At 35.0% G+C, this 19586-nt stretch overlaps 1 protein-coding gene across 3 annotated transcripts in view; it reads right to left on the minus strand.

Annotated features, from left to right (window-relative positions):
• LOC5573111 (zinc finger protein 624) overlaps positions 1–19586 on the minus strand; it is a 73222-nt gene that overhangs the window by 51408 nt on the left and 2228 nt on the right. The window contains exons 5-6 of one of the 3 annotated variants that reach the window (XM_021847537.1): positions 19401–19582; positions 15044–15058 (exon numbers count right to left, since the gene is read on the minus strand). In XM_021847537.1, the coding sequence (XP_021703229.1) occupies positions 19402–19582 (181 nt within the window). In that variant the 3' untranslated portion in view covers positions 15044–15058; position 19401. Of the gene's footprint in view, positions 1–15043; positions 15059–19349; positions 19583–19586 lie in introns of those variants that run through there. The other 2 variants (XM_021847536.1, XM_021847535.1) reach the window with 2 other exon arrangements.

Consider the following 19586-nt stretch of genomic DNA (forward strand, 5'->3'; position numbering starts at 1 on the left):
ATGGCATGGTTTGCGACCAACGAAGTCTATTGCAAAGAGTGGCTAAATAGTTCCCTTAAGCAAATAGCAGACCAAATTGTTCTTCCAGAGTTTGATGTGTAAGATTTTTTGCCAATTCAACCGTTGGGAAGAGAAAAAATATCTTATCGATTTCTTTGGTACCAAAGCTTGATCGAAATTCCCACAAAATTGTGATGAACATGATTACCAAATTGAACGAAAACTTGGATAACTCATTTTTGTTAATGACGGATATCCTATTCGTTTTTTGGTAACACATCAAATGGAAACTGGAAAGCTTAATTTTCGAAGAATGAAAGATGTAGCAATGTCTATTTTTTTGTGATAAACCGTTGCCGTATACACACCGTGCCCCAACAACAACGCCAACAACGACGATGACGACGACGGTGAGGGGGAAGAAGAAAAAAGAACGAGTCTCCCTCTAGACACGACTCGAATGCTTCTGGGTGATGATTGCTTGCTTGCTCTGCTCTGCTCTGCTTGTTGGCTGTTGTATTGCTTCGACTATAAAGCGTTGATGATGATGGTTCCATGTCGCGCATCAGCTCCAGGCCGGTACAATATCTTTCGCCTAATCACGACGATGGAAATCTAATCCGAATTACCAACGAGATGATGTTCGCTCAGTTGAGCAGCTTCCATCGATGCTATTGCTGAGTTTCGATTTAGAGTATGAACCGGGTTATGTATTGCTGACTTGCCGAATAAAAACTGGGATAGACTAAGCATGGATTCCGCTTACGTTGCTCTCACGCGGGAGCAGAAACGCGATGAACGCAAGAGACATTAAAATTTTGTTTTCCTGGAGGATTTTGCTGAATAAGAAAGTTCTACACATTATGCCAGCGTTGTAACGTCGTATCTCGGAACAAGAGTAACAGAGAAATGATTGAATAGATAATACTCGACATCATTGCTGGGTAATACCTATTAGGTAGGTATATCATCATTCATTATCATTTTGGTTTATCACGTGCTCTTAACTTCACGTCAACTTAACTACAAACTATCCAATACACTGCCTGTAGGCGAATATAGGGTGCCGATACCATGGTAGGGGTATGTTTATGATGAAAAAACAATGAATTTGTATAGTTCTATCGCAATCAAAAATAGGGATGTTATCTAGAGCAGCGACACAAATTCAGAGTAAAATAAGCTTAATTTTTCCATATTTTTACTATTACGAAAATATTCATTTTACCTGCACTCTGTCGGTAAAATGAATAGCTGTTGGTGGCAGAAAAGATATCATACAAACTACATGAGCAGAACAAATGTATTTGAAATGCAATATCAATGTTGCATTTCCGAGAATACATCCATAAATGATTGTACAGTCAATTCTCCACATCTCGATATCTCTCCTTATGTCGATGATTTCTTCGGTCCCTTCATTCTGCATACATTTTCTCTCTCCATATCTCGATATCCTCCACATCTCGATATCTCCATATCCCGATGTGTTTCTGTTGATTTTGTGTTCCCAATTATCTCTCCATATGTCGATATGACCATTATCAAAGGTAACTAGACCGATTTTTTCGGTTTCAAACCAAATTAGGAACGCGTCTGACGTCTCACTGTTGATTATTTTCTTGGTAACGAAGTGGTTTTCAATCTAGTATTCATTTGAAATTTGTTCTTTGTTTCGATCTCTCGCTATCTCGATGGTCCCTTCGATATCGAGTTGTGGAGAGGTGACTGTAACACATTCAAATGAATTCAATTCAATTCAATCTAGAGGTATCAGATTTGGCATCATATCATGACGATATTCACTTTACTGAAAAACCTCAATACCTCCGAACTAAAAGCTACCGTGACATGCTCTATTACCGTGAGGTTCAAAAAAAATTCAAGTTTTAATCGATCAGATAAAAATAACATATAATTATTTTCAAGTCTTTTATGTTTTATATAGTAGACCGTTTTATATACTTTGCATAAAAAATATGATTTGAACCATTTTGAAAATTTTAACCATAGTTACAGTTGATGTTGTTGTTGTTGATGTTGATACCAGTGTTCCAAATATCGTGCATCTGACCCCGACTGCTGAGTCACATTTTGAAACATCTCTCAATTGAACGAACGAAGCGCATCAAAACTAAAACTTTCGTATCGAAGAACGTATTGAGGTTTACATGATTGATTCGGGAAATAAAATATATATTTCACTTCGCCATTTTGGAATTCTAACTGAAACACGGTATTTGGAACACATAAGCAACCGTGCCCTAATACCGTATATTGGCACCAGGCGATTACATTCTAACATTATTTTTGCTTGTTTGTGAGTGCAACTTTAGTTCAAGTTTGTCATGGCTTTCTAAATACTACTTAATGTGCTAACGTTTGTGACAATCATTTGGAAAAAAATATAATATGCTAGAAATCCACATAATTTCCAAACACACGGTATTAGGCAACACACGGAATTAGAGCAGGTCACGGTACATCAGTCTCAATTTTCAAACGTGGTTTTCTAAAATCTTAGTTTTTGTTGATGTTTTCACTTCACTCCGTATCAACCCATTTTTTCTCGTTAAGAGGCGGGGTTTGTATTACAGGCTTGGGATTGAACTCACGACCTCCTGCTTGAAAAGCAGAAGCGATAGCTGATTATACTATTAAGCCCGTCAATAAATGTTTATGAAAACTCAGTAGAAAAACATTTCATTGTTTTGCGCAAAAATACATTGAAAACCATCCAAAAGTACTACAAATTCAATAGTTTTGGATTGAATTTCAAAATTATATTGTAAGGATATATAACGATAGGGGCAAAAATGCCATTTAAATTTAATTCAAAAGTCTAAAACAACAGAACCGATTCTTGGTGTTTCGTTTTATAGTTAACCTATTCGAAAAAATGGCATTCTTACAATAAAATCTATCGTTGAAAACTCATTCTATTACTTGTTAGCACTATTTTGATTAGAGACGAACCAGCCAAGGGCTGAAAGTCTCTTTAATAAAGACAATAATAATAATAAATGATAGCACTGATCATGTCGAAACATGTTTTTTTCGCTAACTGTTTAGCTAGCTAACGTACGAGGGGTCCATAAATTTGAGAGAATTGAAAAGACCACCCTTTAGTATTAGCATGTAATAGCGATCAGTGACATAAAATTGGAATTCTAACGATGGGTGGCGATGGTGGCCTGGTTTCAGCGAGAATTGCTGAGGCATAACATCACTAATCTAGTATAGAGTGGATTTTTATAGCGTAGAGCCAGAATATGGCCATTTCGTTGGCCCAAGTGTCTTTGGCAAATTGATAGATTGTTATCTAAGCAGTGGTACTTATTCGAATCATTTTCAAAGTAAATTTAGGGTTTCACTGGAAAGGTCCAAACAATCGCAAAATAGTTTTTCTACCTGTTTTATCTTTTGATAATTTGATTATAATTTGTCGTGTTTGTGGCTTACCAGACAAGTGGAAATTTATAACAGCTATCGTAAATCTAGACATTACATATAAGGTACAGTGGGGGAAGTGTATCAGTGGGGTAAGTGGATCATTTGTCAATAGAAAGCATAAATACTTGAATATGTTGAATGTTTTCGCACCATTGCTTCGTTTCAGGTTATATTCTTACGCTCACACTCATACTATTGCAAAACTGGTACTACACGTACACTAACACAAGCAAACTTGTTAGCTGCAAAAAGTAATTAATTAGAAAATTGTTTTCCATCAATCAAAAATCCATTGTATCTCTGTCTAAAATCGAATTCTATTATTTTTTTCGACACATGGTGAGCATTTCAGTTCTAACTGAATGAATCACAATGAAAAATATGTCATTTTTATAAATAAATACAAATATATTGGACATGGTACACTTACCCCTACTTTTTAATGGGGTGGGGTAAGTGGATCAAGAATAATTATCATTTATTGGCAGACTGCTTACGAGAATTTTAAAAAGCTTTAATATCCGCAAATGTTGTATTCCTTTATTTTGTTCCATTCTCAGCTTGAATTTGTCAAATTGACCATAGAAAATTTGAATTATTCCACCTAAAAGTTTTTTTTAACCTTTCGGGTATAAAAAAATATAAAAAATATAATAATTTCAAAATTTACACGAAACTTTGCGTGGTATATATGAGCTAAGTTGTAAAAGAGCAAAATATACTAATTTTCCAATCGAAAGCATAGTATCGTACCTTATTTGACCATATAAATTGCTCTAGACAGATGATAAACATATATTTATAAATAAAATAGAAGGATTTCAGTTTGTTATTCAAAAGTAAATGTAACTAATATTTTTAAACCAAGAGTGTTTTTCGAAAATATCGTTAGGAATAATCCTACAATACTTCTGTATAACTTATGCGTATAAATGGATGAATTTTCTCCAAATTTATCTAGTTACAATGTTTTTTTGTTCATATTAGTATGAACTAATATATACGTACTTTTTATTATATTTTGATTAAATAAAGGTACTTTTTATTTTAAAGTATTAAAATGTAACATTACTAGCACTAATAACATTCTTATTAAACATAATCACACTACATTTGTTTCGAGAACAGATTTTTTTTAATGGTGATCCACTTACCCCACCATGGTGGAGCAAGTGAATCATTTGGCGCAAATTTTTAAGTCTCTCATACTCAATACATAACAATCAGAAAATTCGAAATAAATGACGATTTGAAGTATAATAGTGCCTTATTTGTTATCCACAGAAAAAAGTTTGAGTTACATTATTCACGTTAGCTGTACATAACAATGAATTTAACTGTTGATTTTGCTGTATCCACTTACCCCACGGTACCTTACATTATATATAATGCACAAATTGAGTGAAATTTACGAAAATTTACACGTCTTTTCAGTAAAAATCGAATGCTTCTTCATCATATGAGCACTTCTACAGTTATTAACTGAGAGCTTACTTTGCCGATTGACCATTTTTGCTCATCACCGTGTGACAGGTATGACGATACTCTATACCCTGGGTAGTCGAGAAAATTGCCAACCCAAAGAGATCCGCTACCAGTGGGATTTGAACTTACGACTCCCAATTCGCTAGACAAAAAAAAAAACAATACTTTAATAATGCCTAGGCATTGTATACACAATAGAAAGCGTTTTTTATAGGTATCTTATTATTCCGTAAAAACGTGCGCTTTGCGTAAGAGGACCACGTGATTCAGTTGACATCGAATTCAGGTTGCTTTCTGCGTTTATAAGTCATCTATGCGAGATGGTTACCATATTTGCTCTCAGCGGAAAGAGTACATTTTTTTCAATTCTGTAAAAGAGTACTGAAGAGTACACTTAGACTATATTCAAACATTGAAAATGGCGCTTTTTGCTTATGCGGTTGTTTTAATTTTATTGTTTTGACCATTTTATTCATTAATTTTTATGTTCGACGTCATGTCAGATTTAAAAAAATAAAGTTAAAATGTTTACTAATAACGATCTTGTCTCGCCTAAATAATGCAAACAATTGTCAAATCCATAGTGACAGCAACTTATCCTAAATTTAAATCAAAGTTATCTTTTTCAGTAAGACACTATTGTCAACATTTCATTAACCAGCATCCATAACAAACGTAACGCTAAAATTGGAAATATTTGACCCATCCCCCCTCTTTGCGTAACGCTTTTTGTATGGATATTTAAAAATAATTCTGTATGAGTCGTATCGCTCGATGGTGCCCCTCTTTCTCCTCGAGCGTTGCGTGATTTGTGGACGCCGCCTTACAGATTTCTTAAAATTTGACTTCAATTTTATTTTCATTTTTATAATAAGCTTGCTTACTAATATCGAACATTCACTTTGAGCAAATAGATTGATTTGTTCAATATTGGTTTATATGATAACTCATATTATACAAAAAGCCGTTCTACTTTTTGTTATAATAGTGTCTTTGAATAAGGTTTGTTAAAAAAAACTTCAGTGTCAAGCAATACTGTTTTAAAAACAATATTTATTTGCGTAGGAAACCAGATGAACTGTGGAGGAATGAATTTTGAAACCATGTCTCTGAAAAGAACCTTAATGCCTTCAGGGTTAAAAAGTCCTTAGCAAAACTTAGTAAGGATTATTTCACCCTTTACCATAGCTTTTTTCTACAATTTAATTGTCAAAAAGGTGTTTTTAAATAAGAGCTTTACTAAAAGTTGTTTCAAATACGCTAAATTATTGAAAATCACAATTGAAACAACAAATTTAAAATCAATGCTTAGTTGACTATTTTTCAATAGTTAGTTCCTCAGGTCACTTATTTCGATGTATAATGAGACAAATGAAGATATAAATTTATTTCGATGGACATCAAAAATTAAAATTTTATCACCCTTATATAGGCTTGCATTTATTTAACTATTAACATATAGCTAATATTCAGTTTTAAGTAATGTGTTTCCATTTTGAGGATATTTGTAACTTACATAAACTTATAGATTTGCAGAGGTAAACTTGCATAGGAGTCTGTTTTAGTTTCCTATCCAAGTTTACCTCAGTAACTCTATCGCATCGAGTTAGGGAACATACAGTATCGGGTTAAATTATGCTAGACTGAAGGGACCGCGTATTTTATCGAGTTAGAGAAAATATCAAGATACAAACCATCGGGTAAGAATGAGTTCACTGTAGTTGATAGATAAAAATTTACCACTTTTTCTATTTTAAGTGAGATAAATAAGCACATAAATTCATTATAATCATTGTTGAGCTAATAGTACCAATTCAATTCATCCAGTATTTGTCGAAAATCGGTGGTTATCAACAGATTATTTGAATTGTAAGGAATTCTCAGTAATATATGGAAAAGAGTACACTTGAGCCTGTTTAGCAAAAAAGAATAGTACACAAATTTTCAAGGCAAAAAAGAGTACATGTACTCTAAAAAGAGTACGTCTGGTAACCCTAATCTCGCAGCATATATTATCTAGCGCAGCGGTTTTCATATCGTGCTCCGCGGAGCAGTTGGTGCTCCGCTACGCCTTAACAGGTGCTCCGCGACAGTTTTGAAAATTTGTATTAATGCTCAGAAATATCTCCACTTTTTGCTTTAAAATACGCTTTTAATTATACCAACCCAAGCCATACCTAAAATTTTCAAGACTAAAGAGCTAGAACCTATTCTTGGCACTTTTGATTCGCTTCGGCAGGATTTTTGTTCAAAAGCTACTAATCCCATATTATGCATCATTTGAAAAATTCCATCCGATTCGGCCGAGCAAAAAACCCCCATGCCAAAGTAAATCATGGAAGTGCTCAAGCAGTTTTGCACCCTACAAATTTAGAGAACAAAACAACCGACCGCGATGAAAATTTGATTGATTAGTAACTCGTGGGTTCGATCGATTGATTTTCATTTAATACCGCTGTTTTGTTCTCTGTGTTATTGAATTCAGAGGTGGTTTTAATTCATCAATACCTTATAATGCTTTCGATGTTACGATGTTTCTCGATCATTTTTTTTATGAAAACGTTCAAAATGAGGGCTGATATTTTGTGAATTTCAACTTAAAAAAAAATCTTTCCGGGAAAATTTTAAGTTTTAACTGCAAAGTTGTGTTTTCTGGAATTGGATGGATAAAAAACAACTCAGAAAAATGGAAGAATTCACCTAACAAGATATTTTAAAACTTTCAGGGTGTAGATGTTTTGTCGGGATATTTATCCTCGTCAAAACAAACTCTGAGTTACATAAAACTTCAATAATTATCGATATTTTGATACCGTGATAAAAAAAAACCCAGATTTTTCAAAATTTTGAATATTTCCGTGTAAACTGAACTTGTAATGAATCCATTCAAAAACTTTGAATTAGCTTTTAAAAAGGAATATTTCGCTACAGAAACTCGCTCAGTTGTTCGAACATTTCCTTGCCAAATCGATTCTGTCGTTTTCAAGCCACTACTATTTGACGAAATATTAAATATAGTTTCGTTAAGATATCTAATCCCAAGTAACCACAAGCATTATAACATTGCACGTATTCTACTGCATATCAACAAAATTGATGTAACATTGCTTTTATTCGACATATTTCAAGAGCTGTCAAGCAATAAAGCATTAACTCTACATTACAAATGTATCAATGCACTAACATCACTTTATAAATTGCACAACTGCACCAATGTTACTCTATGAATTGCTTTATTGCTTTATCGTCGTTTTTGCATTAGTGCAACTGTAAAAGGGCCCTTTTCCACCTTTAAACTACTTTAATGGTAGGTTTACGGCAATGCAGCTGCATTATATATGCAATGATATAATGCTCCATGGTTACTTGGGAATTGTCACAGTTTGAGCCTAAAATAAAAATCAATTGATCAATTAGTCACCAAAAGCAAGTGACTAATTGATCTAGCTTGCAGCTTGAATATTTTTTGGTTCTCCAGATTTGTGTCCTTGAAATTTTCAAATTGGGCTTCGATTCAACTTCCCCTTAATGAAAAATTCACCAAAACTATACTGCATAGTTTTCGTAATTCCTACGGTTGATTTAAGCGAAAAGTCCAGATTTCAAACGAAGTGGTGATGAAGAACAGGTGCTCCGCGCAGCAATTTCATATCAAAAAGTGCTCCGCGAACCAAACAGGCTGAAAACCCCTGATCTAGCGAATTGAATATCGTGAGTTCAATTCCCACTGGAAAGTCGTGTAAGTTTTTCTCTAATTGTCCATTTAATCCAATTGAAAAGTATATGTAACGTCTAGATTTTCGACGGAATACTTGGTTCGAAAGCGTTTTACCGGTGTTTTTGGATTAAATTTGGAATATACAAAAAATATTATTTTTTATGTCAAAAACACGGAAATATTAAAGGGATAAAAAAATATCCATTATCTTCGCGACCTGTGTTAGGTATTGAAGGTTTTTAAAGTTAAAAAAACTGGTGAAATAACGAACCATAGCCAGTGCCGGATTTGGGTTTCGGGGGGCCCGGGTCAGATCTCTTGTCGGGGGCCCTTGGAACAAAATGACCGGGAAAGCTAAGTATTATAAAAATAAGATATTCGGAAAACTAAAAAAAAATTATGTAATAATACTCGAATTTCACTATACCCACATCACTTCGTAAATGTTGGTTAAAATAAATCATTTGTATCAAATACATGAGAAGATTGAATTTTGACTGGATCGTCCTCAATCATGTCCAAAATTAAAAATGTTGCTGTAGAAATCAAGACTATATAATTCATAGAGACTCAATAGCAAAGATTATGTTGTTATTTTTATAATGTTGCTACAGATATTTCCATTTAATGAACTTGAACTACAGTCGTTACTGAAGCAATGAGCAAATCGTTAAGTATTTTATTTCATTATGCAGACATTTTTTGATTTCCTACCATTATTGTGAGAAAAATGTATCTATCGCGACTGGATAAATCAATATACTTTCAAATACTCAATTTGATTTTCGTGGCGGTAAAAAGGAACAAACGATTGTCTAGCGTGGCTTCAATCAGACATTCAACTAGTCTTTGTGGACAAGAAGCAAATGCTTTCAGCAAAGCACATGAGCTCCACTGTTGCGATTAACTAACAACTTTCAGAATTAACAATATGAGGCGTCCCTAAAGCTAAGTCTAAGTTACTTGCTTTATATTCTAATGTTCCTGATATTGACAACAGTTTGGAAGAACTATGTACACTTAGACAACTTGCAGATGATGCTCTAGTATCTGTAAATAGCGATCGAAAATTCGGTAAAAACCATAGCAAAATTACCTCGATAATCTTTCCATTTAAGCTAGTAATTTAAGAATCGAGGAAAATATAATTGTATAAAAATTCTAAAGATTTGGGTTGAAATAATAATAAATCCTAAACTCTTAGTGAAAATTGCAAAATTCAAACAAATTATGTGGATTTGGATCAAAATTGTAATAAATTCTATGCTCTTAGTAAAATTTGCAATATTACAACAAAACCATGAAAATATTAATACAAATTTATTCAAATCTGCACAAATAGAAAAGACTGCAGGAGAATATGTAAATATTTAAATTGCGGTAGGATTTCAGATGAGTTTGATAGAATAGTAGCTTTAGTATCGTGATAGTAAAATTAAGAAAATCTATTAATTGTAGAGTATTTTCGTCTTTTCAAGATCATTCCAGGACAAATAGCACTATAATTTTGACAGTATTCTTTCAAAAAGTTGCAAACATTTGCTATTATTGACCCGTGAAAGGTTTTTAATATAACCTTGATGATTTTCATTAGCGAATAGAAGGATTTTCATTGGAACTGGAAAATTGAGACAAACATCGTATTGAATTTGCTATTCACTCTAAAAAACCATAATCTCATGTCATAATATCTCTGTTAGAAATTTTGTAAAAATAATTTCTTTCTAACTTTTTCACTTCTCGGGGGGGGAGGGGGTCCTCGGCACCCCCCCAAATCCGGGCCTGACCATAGCACGTTTGCAATGCAAAGCAAAGCCATGCTGAGGGTGTTTGAGTTCGATTCCCGGTCGGTCCAGGATCTTTTCGTAATGAAAATTTCCTTGACTTCCCTTGGCATATAGTGTATCATTAAGGCAATACAAATTTTGAAAATGTTTGAAAATCCAATCTCCCATATCTTGCGTAACAATTCTAAAGGGCCAATGATCAAATTGTAAACAAATCGGGTTTTGATACCATTCGATAGCATCTCCCAACACCCACAAACTATGCAAACATTGTCAACATACTCATAAAACTTACCGTTATAAACTTGATTTTCAAAACGGCCAATAACCGCTTTTTTCCAAATCATTCATTGGCCCCCGCTCGAAAAGGCCAATGATCGGTTCTCGCTCCATCAAGAGGGCCTACAATCGGAAAATTTCGCAAACTATCATTGGCCTTAGCATGGTGAGAGGCCAATGACTCTCTCTTGCTCATTCATTGAAAACCGAAAAGGCCTAGCCTTGGGCCAAGCACGCTAATAAAATTCTATTTTGGCCAATAAAAAAGGCCCATGCCTTGTTGAAAATCGAAAATGGGCCAAGCATTTAAACTCATCATTTTTTCCACATTTTTGTCAGTTTTCAGAATAAAATCGATTATTAGCGTGTAGTAATAGTAAATCGTCACTCAACTACCAAGAAATCACATTGATTGATTTGAATACTGAATATCACAAACACGCAAGTACTGTAATATAAGCAGAAACTAATGATCCCATATTGAAAACTCATTCTTCAAACCTCGATGAAGGATGTTGCTGAAGAAACAAATCCCTTTTGAGTTAATTTTGTTTGGGAGTTTTGTACATGTTTGTAGGGTTATAATCCCATATTAAGCTGAATAATAGCAAACAAACCTGTATTGTCTTTGGGCCACCTTTAAATCACCACCTAGAAAGCTGAAAATTTCACAGAACACTATTTTTATGGTTTTTTTATGGTAAGGATGGCAAGGAACATATGGGAGATGGGATTTTCAAACATTTTTAAATCTTTAACCGCCCTAGTGTATCATCGTACCTGCCACACGATATACGAATAAAAAAATGGCTACTTTGGCAAAGAAAGCTCTCAGTTAATAACTGGGGAAGTGCTCATAGGAACACTAAGCTGAGAAGCAGGCTCTGTCCCTTTGGGGACGTTAATGCCAAGAAGAAGAAGGAAGGACGTTTGCAAAGACAAAGAGTACAAAGACTAACGTTAAAAACAAAATTAAAAATTAACATTTTTGCAATTCCGTTGCATATTAGCCTAAATGAACGACATAATGACCTACCTTTCCTATAAAAAAAAACAGAACTTCCTTCGGTGCTGAAAAGTAGCACTTTTCAGTACTATTTCATATAAGGTACCGCGGGGCAAGTGGGTAAATGGGGTAAGTGAAAATAATTGGTATGTTTTACTGAATATGTCAATTAACGTCCTAAACTCATGCTTAAATTTTTGAGGCCATTTAGAACATTACGATAGGTAAGAGATTCCTTAGATTTTCAGCCATTATTGCATAATAGAGCGAAAGATTGTTAACCTGTCAACTATCACTCCATAACAAGTTTGCGGCGAACAATCTTATTTTAATATTATCAGTGGGAAAAATAAGCGGAAAATAATTTTCTGTTCCACTTCTAAGTTGTCCCCTTAGACAGTTTCAAACCGCAATAAAAAAAGTTTTAGAATAAATTTGACGTAGACCTAATAATAACTAAATTGAAACATCATCAATTTCATATTCACGTGGGGCAAGTTAAAAGTTTCTCATTAGAGATTGAATTTGTGTATTCTCTTTATGTAGCTATAAGTAAAAAACGTCCGCAATTATCATAGAACAACAGATCATGCTTATATTTCAAGAAACACTATACTCAAAGCGTTAATAGCTATTATCATGGCCAAATCATGGATCTTCTCTAAATGAGGTTGCCAAGAATTACGACATTTATATGTCTACTTCAGACAGCCGATTAAAAGGAAGACGTTTATTGAAAAGTTCAAATTTAAGAGAACGCAAGTAAATCCCTTGAAATATCTATGTAAAGCTAGTTCAAAACATAAAAATGGTGTATAGGTCTATTCACATAGAACAGATTTTAAATACTTTATTGAAAGATTCTGTTTGATTTCTCTTGAAGTGTTATCCGACGTCATTACGACATTCTTAAAAACAAATAACGAGCAGTTGAAATTCTACAGAGCAGAAATGCAATTGCTGTCCCATGATGTAAGAACTAATATTGGAAATGCTAAAACGTTGTCGAATCATTTCAACAAACATAACTGAACAGAAGAAAATTCAGGCAACAACTATAAAATTTTCTTTGTTTACATATTACTTATGTTGTTGTTCATTGGGACGCCTTAACAGATGTTGAAGGTAATAGAAATCATGAATATAACTGTTAGCTTTTAAATTTATTGTTCAAAACGATAAACTTGTGGGGCAAGTGAAAAGATAAAAGACGTTTTTCAAAACTTTTCCTGTATTTTTTTTCTTCAATTTTACAATTCAGCATACTGCTTATATATGGTGGGAGTCAACCTAAAAGTATACACGACTTCATTTGTTTTAATTTAAAATCTCTAGGATTGGAAGAATCCCACCTATGCGAAATCCATTACCCACTTGCCCCACGGAACCTTATCTAAGTCTCTTGGAACGTCATCCATCTAGTGCCTCAAGAATGTCTCCATTTATTTACAAGTAACTACTAGTTCTATACCGTTGGGTGGTCCGGATCCGATGCAGGCGATTTTTGCTTGGTAGCGGAATGTTCAGTGTGCGTAGAGGAGACTATAGTAGAGTCAGCTTTTTTACTTATAAGTAAACTCGATGTTGTCCGCTACAGTTTGCGTAGGTAGTTTGCAAAATGAATAGCAATTGTACAAAAGAATTGAAAATTACTCGCGGTATCTTACCTGGCGTTTCCTTGACTGTAGAATATAGATCAGTACTAATGGGAATGTGAAAATTTGTGACAGCCTTCTCCTGTGTGGGTACCCAGACAACCAGAATGCACGTACAATGAAATCACCTTTTGCGTTATAAGGAGTGTATCGAAAAGTAGTCGCAAACATTCAAAACGGTATATCTCAGATCATAGTTCATCTTTTTAAAAGCTTTTTTCACACAAATCCTCATCATGTCATCAAATATTGAAGCAGCTAAAAAAATATTGAATAATATGCATTCTTAATATAAATATAACAAGTTTTATAAAGCATAGAAAATAAAATCTTGCACAAAATTACATTTAAGAAGTGTGTTCTGGAGATTTGATGATTTGTATTGAACAAAATGTAAATCAAACAAAATAGGATGAAAAGCTTATTCTATCGGAAAATATGTTTACTTCACACAGCACGTAAAAAGAATTTCAAAAAAATAAATTATTGCTCTAAGAAAGCTCAATTATTGGAATAAGGTCGGTTTTAGAAAGTCACTTTTGTATAATCAACTTTTGAAGCTCTGTCATATACAGCGGAAATTATATAGAGTACCATTTTTTGCTTACGTTACTTCATAAATATGCAAAGAAACATTTCCAATCAAAAAACAATTTTTTAGTTGTTAAAATCGTTCGATATTACCATTAATGTGTAGAAAGAAAAAATCAAAAAACGAGGTCCTTGAAAATCGACTTTTTTCGATTTTTGTATTTGCTCTCAAATGCTTGTTACTGTATTTTTCGTAATATTTTTTACACTATGTTATGAGAGTTGTGGCACAGAATATATGAGCATAAACAAAAAACATTTTTTCTTGAAATTTAACACATTTATTAACATATCAGTTTTTTCAGAGGTGTGCAAGATTTTCATCGACATCTGTTAGTAATTTGCAAAATTATCATACAAAATGCCACTTCATTGAAACAATATCACCGTATCATAATTTTTAAATACATTGTAAAGCATTTCTGATCAAAAAATTGTTTGTAGGTTCAACCCAATATTTTTGAGACTGTTTTGAATGTTTGCGACTACTTTTCGATACACTCCTTACGATGCTTATATTTGCAATGTTTCACGTATAAGATGTCGTGAAAAGGCTCTATACGTACAAAAGTAGAGGCGATATACGTGCATATTTTATACGATGAAACATAGCATTCAATGCGAGTGTGTAGATTTTATTGCGAACTAATCTATACTCTTATGCGACCTAATTTATGATAACAAAATTTATTTGACAGCTGCTACGGATTGATCCGAATTACTTTGTACGAGTATACGGAACGAATCGAAATGTACATATGAACTCGTAAAATAGCGTTTTATGCGAGGAAACTCATCGATGAAACGATTTTAACCACCATTTAGTGCGAATGTGACGCGATTTGTATGAGTAAACGACTTTGATCGTAAACTGTTATGCGACTTCTGGTTGTCTGGGTATCCAAGTCTACCTGATTGTAAAGTACTTAGCTTTTACTACGCATGGATGTCCACGTGGGGTTTGTGATCATAGAAACAATCGAATTAAAATAGCATTTCTCGTAATTACAAAAAAAATGTATTCAACTCGTTGGAAATCTTGATTTTTTCAGCACTTGTCGTATCCAAATCGGCGAGCCTCGAGCTGAAAAAAAACATAATTTTGCAACTTGTTGTATAAATAACTATTAGCTCGTTATGAGTTTTTGTTCTTTTTATTAATTTTAATGCCCCTCCTTCGTACCTTCCAAGTGGTCTCTATCATAAAAGAAAATTAATATTTATATCAGCCTTATGACGGCTTCTGCATTCTTAATACAGAAATGTTGACGAAATAATATTTTTTGGCTGAACCCACTATAGTGTCCGGGATTCGATTTCGATTCCACGTTCCGGAGATTCGAATAAACACGATAAATAAGTTAAGAATTAAATGCATAAGTTCCTTAAACACTCGAGCGGTGGACATACTGTCCAGAAGATAGATTTAACACTTTTAGGAGAGTTGACAAACTTTAAGGTGATTATAGAACGAAGCCACACCTCAATTTTTCAAGAGCACAAGACTTGAGAACAAAACAGCGCTCCGCGTTGAAAATCTATCCAATTGGTCACCACCAGCGAACTGTTGTCAAATTCTCTAGTCTTGTGCACTTAAAAATTCTAAGGTTGGCTTCGTTTTATAATCACCTTAAGGCTGCTGGTAATAATAATGTACCGCTCGAGATTCTTAAGTGAGCAGTTTTATCACCGAATTCATTGAATACCTCTGAATGGATGGCTTTATGCCCAGTTTCAAGACTACCAATTACAGAAGGGTTAACTGGAACCGTACAAAATACTCATCATGTTTAAAGCCCAAGGAAAATTGGAACAAATGTCAAAACTGAAAAAGCAATTTACTAGCAAATAATCGAAAAAAACTTAAACACAAAGCTATTATCACAGACAAACAGACGTAACACTTAGAGCAAATAACGATCAAAATCATAGTCAAGAGAGCATGTACGCCTAATGTTAAAATCGGTGAATTTGGCCGGTGGACCAACAGATGGTGGTAGTTTATAAACGTCAAACACGAACAAAAACGATGCCAGCGCTGCGAGTGGTGAATCGACCACCTACAATATATTTGAATCGACCGTTAAAAAGGTGGTCGATGGACAACGATGAGAGTGTGACGTCTGTTTATCTGTGCTATTATCATTTATCTTTATATAGGTGGCTTTTCGCTTCTTTGGCGAGTTCACCACACAAATCTGTTTTATTTACGAAACGAAACATTTTTTGTAGATAATTCTCGAGAAAACTACTTTTTCAGTATTGACATTTGCTCCAATTTTATTTGGGCCTTAAATAGCCTAAGATCGCTCGATGAATTGGATTGATTGGATTGGCTCGATGGAGGTAGGGTATGATTTAGTGAAGAAAAATGAGCTGCGGCAGATAATTCTTGACCATGATTTTCCGGCGTAACTAATTAGTCTAATACGTACCATCAGTGTATCAGTATCCGCTCATGCTCCTATTCCCGCTCACTAGTGCAAAAATTTATTTTTCGTGTCAAAAACCAAAATTTTTCGTACGGATATATTCCAGCAATATTAACAACTTTCAAATGAAGTCGTCTGACATTATTTTCATTTGATAAAATAATTCTTTATATTGGAAACACAAGACCTCGTGAGCGGTTATTGGATCACTAGATATTTTTGTGTGTTCGAATAGACGCTCATGCAAAAAAATAAACAAAATTTTAAAGAAATGTCGATTTTAGCATACAGCCTTCTTTATTGCAGTAGTAGCTATGGTTTAACCATGAAAAATATCAGGATAAATAACGAAATTCGAAATAATGCATTGCTTGGTATGTTCGTCACGGAATCTGTTTACCGTGAGCTGAAATAGGAACACTTAAATGCTGTAACAAATGCAATTAAATATTTTGTTACTTGGGATTCGGATGTCCCCTTTATAGCGTTCGAATACCCGTAAGCTAGAGTAGGAGTTTTTCGCTCGCAGGGTTGGCCTTATACGAGAGACTAATCAAGGCTCAATAAATGGCAAAACACTCTAAACTAGATTTACACAGCTTTATTAGAATTACTCACCATATTTCTGTGAATTTGTGTGGGTACAGGTGGTTGGCCGACCGGCTTCTATACGGCTGCTACTGGTCAGGATGGCAAATGCGGGGCTTGAGGACGTTCTAATGGGCTTGTAAACCGATATCCGTTAGGGTTCTATCCAGGTACAAGGCCTGAATCTGGACTATAAGCTGTCGGGAACAACCTCGTCCGACGTTGGAAGGGGATCCGGTGTCCAATCCGGTTGACCTTCCCGCTTAACAGCCCTGATCTGGACCAGAGTAGGTTTCGGTCCACGGACCAGGCTTTTAGGTCAAGCGTTATTGGGTCCTAATCACACAAAGGGGCATCATTTGGAGGTTAGATTTACGGTTGCTACTGGGCAAACATGATAGGGCACATGTACATGGACTTTAAACATCATACCTGATTCGCAATCTTAAGGACTTATTTGAATGGACAAACCGCCACTAAAACTTTTTAACTTCACCGAGACTTATTGGGCGAACTAGTATATTCGAAGTGGATCTCTGAATATTTTAGTTAAGAGCTAACTTCCTTCTTTGGCGGTCACTGTATGAAAGAGAGCGAGTCTTCTGTCCAATGTACCCAGTAGCCTTCCCTTTTTCCATCTCCTTTTAGCCGTCCTTTATGAAACTCGCGACAATACCTCATAACGCAACCATCCAGTAGCTTTTAATGTCTTCTGTGTTGTGTACTAATTGTGTTTTACGAACTTTGTTCTTAATGTTACATTTTGAAGAAATTGTGTTTTTTATTTAATTTATTCTGTGTGCATGCTCATATTTTATTTCTAGCTAATCTAACATTATTAAGTTTAGGTAAATATTTTGAACATAGTATTTTAATAACAAATAACACTCTAGAACGTTACAATTTTTACGGGTTATTTTAATACGTTTATTCTCGGCAATCTTAATAAAGATTTTATGCTCTAACGGTAACAATTTTTTTATTAAAGTGTTTCAAATTCTTTTCATTTTGCCGCTGATTACCTATACTTAGAGCTACTGTGGGGCCCAGATAGCCGTAGCGGTAAACGCGCAGCTATTCAGCAAGACCATGCTGAGGGTCGTGGGTTCGAACCCCACCGGTCGAGGATCTTTTCGGGTTGGAAATTTTCTCGACTCCCAGGGCATAGACTATCATCGTACCTGCCACACGATATACAAATGCAAAAATGGTCAATTGGCAAAGAAAGCTCTCAGTTAATAACTGTGGAAGTGCTCATAAGAACACTAAGCTGAGAAGCAGGCTTTGTCCCAGGTGGGACGTTACGCAAGAAAGAAGAAGAAGAAGGGCTACTGTGTGAAGTTTCCAAACTCGTTTTCCATACGAATATTCAAAAAAATCCAGAGGACTGGAACATGTTCAAATTTTAATGAAACTTCCACAGTTTGCTCTTCACTATGGTATCTTTCTGAGAAAAATATAAGGATGAACAAAACACGATTCATTTTTGTGTTTCACGGTGCGGAAATCTGTAGTGGGACTGATATGCGATTACTTTTCATTATGGGACAATTTGACTTGCTGTTTTTTTCCTACTTTTTCCGAACAAATATCATTATCCCATTAGAGCAGCTGAAAGAGCATTGGACGATATGTTGAAAACTGAACTCAATTTTGACGAAAATGCAAATGGGACTGACTTGCGATTCACGGCAGTACATTATGGCATAAAAATAGTTTGAGTGACACAATAGTTATTTTATTATAAACATTTGAACATATAACTTCCCTTAAATGAGCGGAATCTGGTGCACTGATGGTACAACGATTACCAGGTGTTTGGATTGCATATACAAAGTCTTAACCACGTTTGTAACGTTAGACGGATTGGAGCGAGAAGATGCACTTTCGAATTTACTGATCAGGGTGCTCAAGGGTGCGACTAGGTAAGCAGAGAAACGACACTATCATCACACGGTTACGTATGCTCTTTGGCTTTACGGACGATATCGACCTCCTTGGAATCGACCGCAAGGCAGTAGAGGAGCAGATATGAGAGACTACGAGGAGAGGCCTGATCATTAATTTTAACACTTCAGTCGTCGCGCCGTTGTATTTTGTACAACACTGCTTAAAAAACCTCGCTTTTCGTTCACAACAGCAGTGCGGTGGTTCTGACGGTGACAAACCGCGCGACGACTGGAAGGTTAACAAAACGAAGTACATGGTTGCAGGAGAAATAGAGGGGGGCCCTATATGTACGTTTGGGCAACTGGAGAAATATCGCCGAAAACCGACGAAATACATCTATCGATTCATATAAAACACTCGTATTCATCAAAGGAAGTCATCGTAAAACATTGAGACTTGGCAAAATCATGGATTTCAGCTCCACTGTTTATCAAATCACATCAAAGTCAAACTTACCTTACTCGTCTAGATATTCCACCAGGATGCCTTCTTCATCACATTCCTCGGCGATCAGGTCCATGTCGTCCGAACAAACCAAATCAACCTCCTCTTTGGTCAACGTTGTCTCGGTTGGATGAGTCCTTTCATGTTTCGAGAGATCAGCTCGATACCGGAACTTTTTGCCGCAGTGACGACACCTGA

This window comes from Aedes aegypti, chromosome 2 (genome assembly GCF_002204515.2).
Source record: "Aedes aegypti strain LVP_AGWG chromosome 2, AaegL5.0 Primary Assembly, whole genome shotgun sequence".
NCBI lineage: Eukaryota > Metazoa > Arthropoda > Insecta > Diptera > Culicidae > Aedes > Aedes aegypti.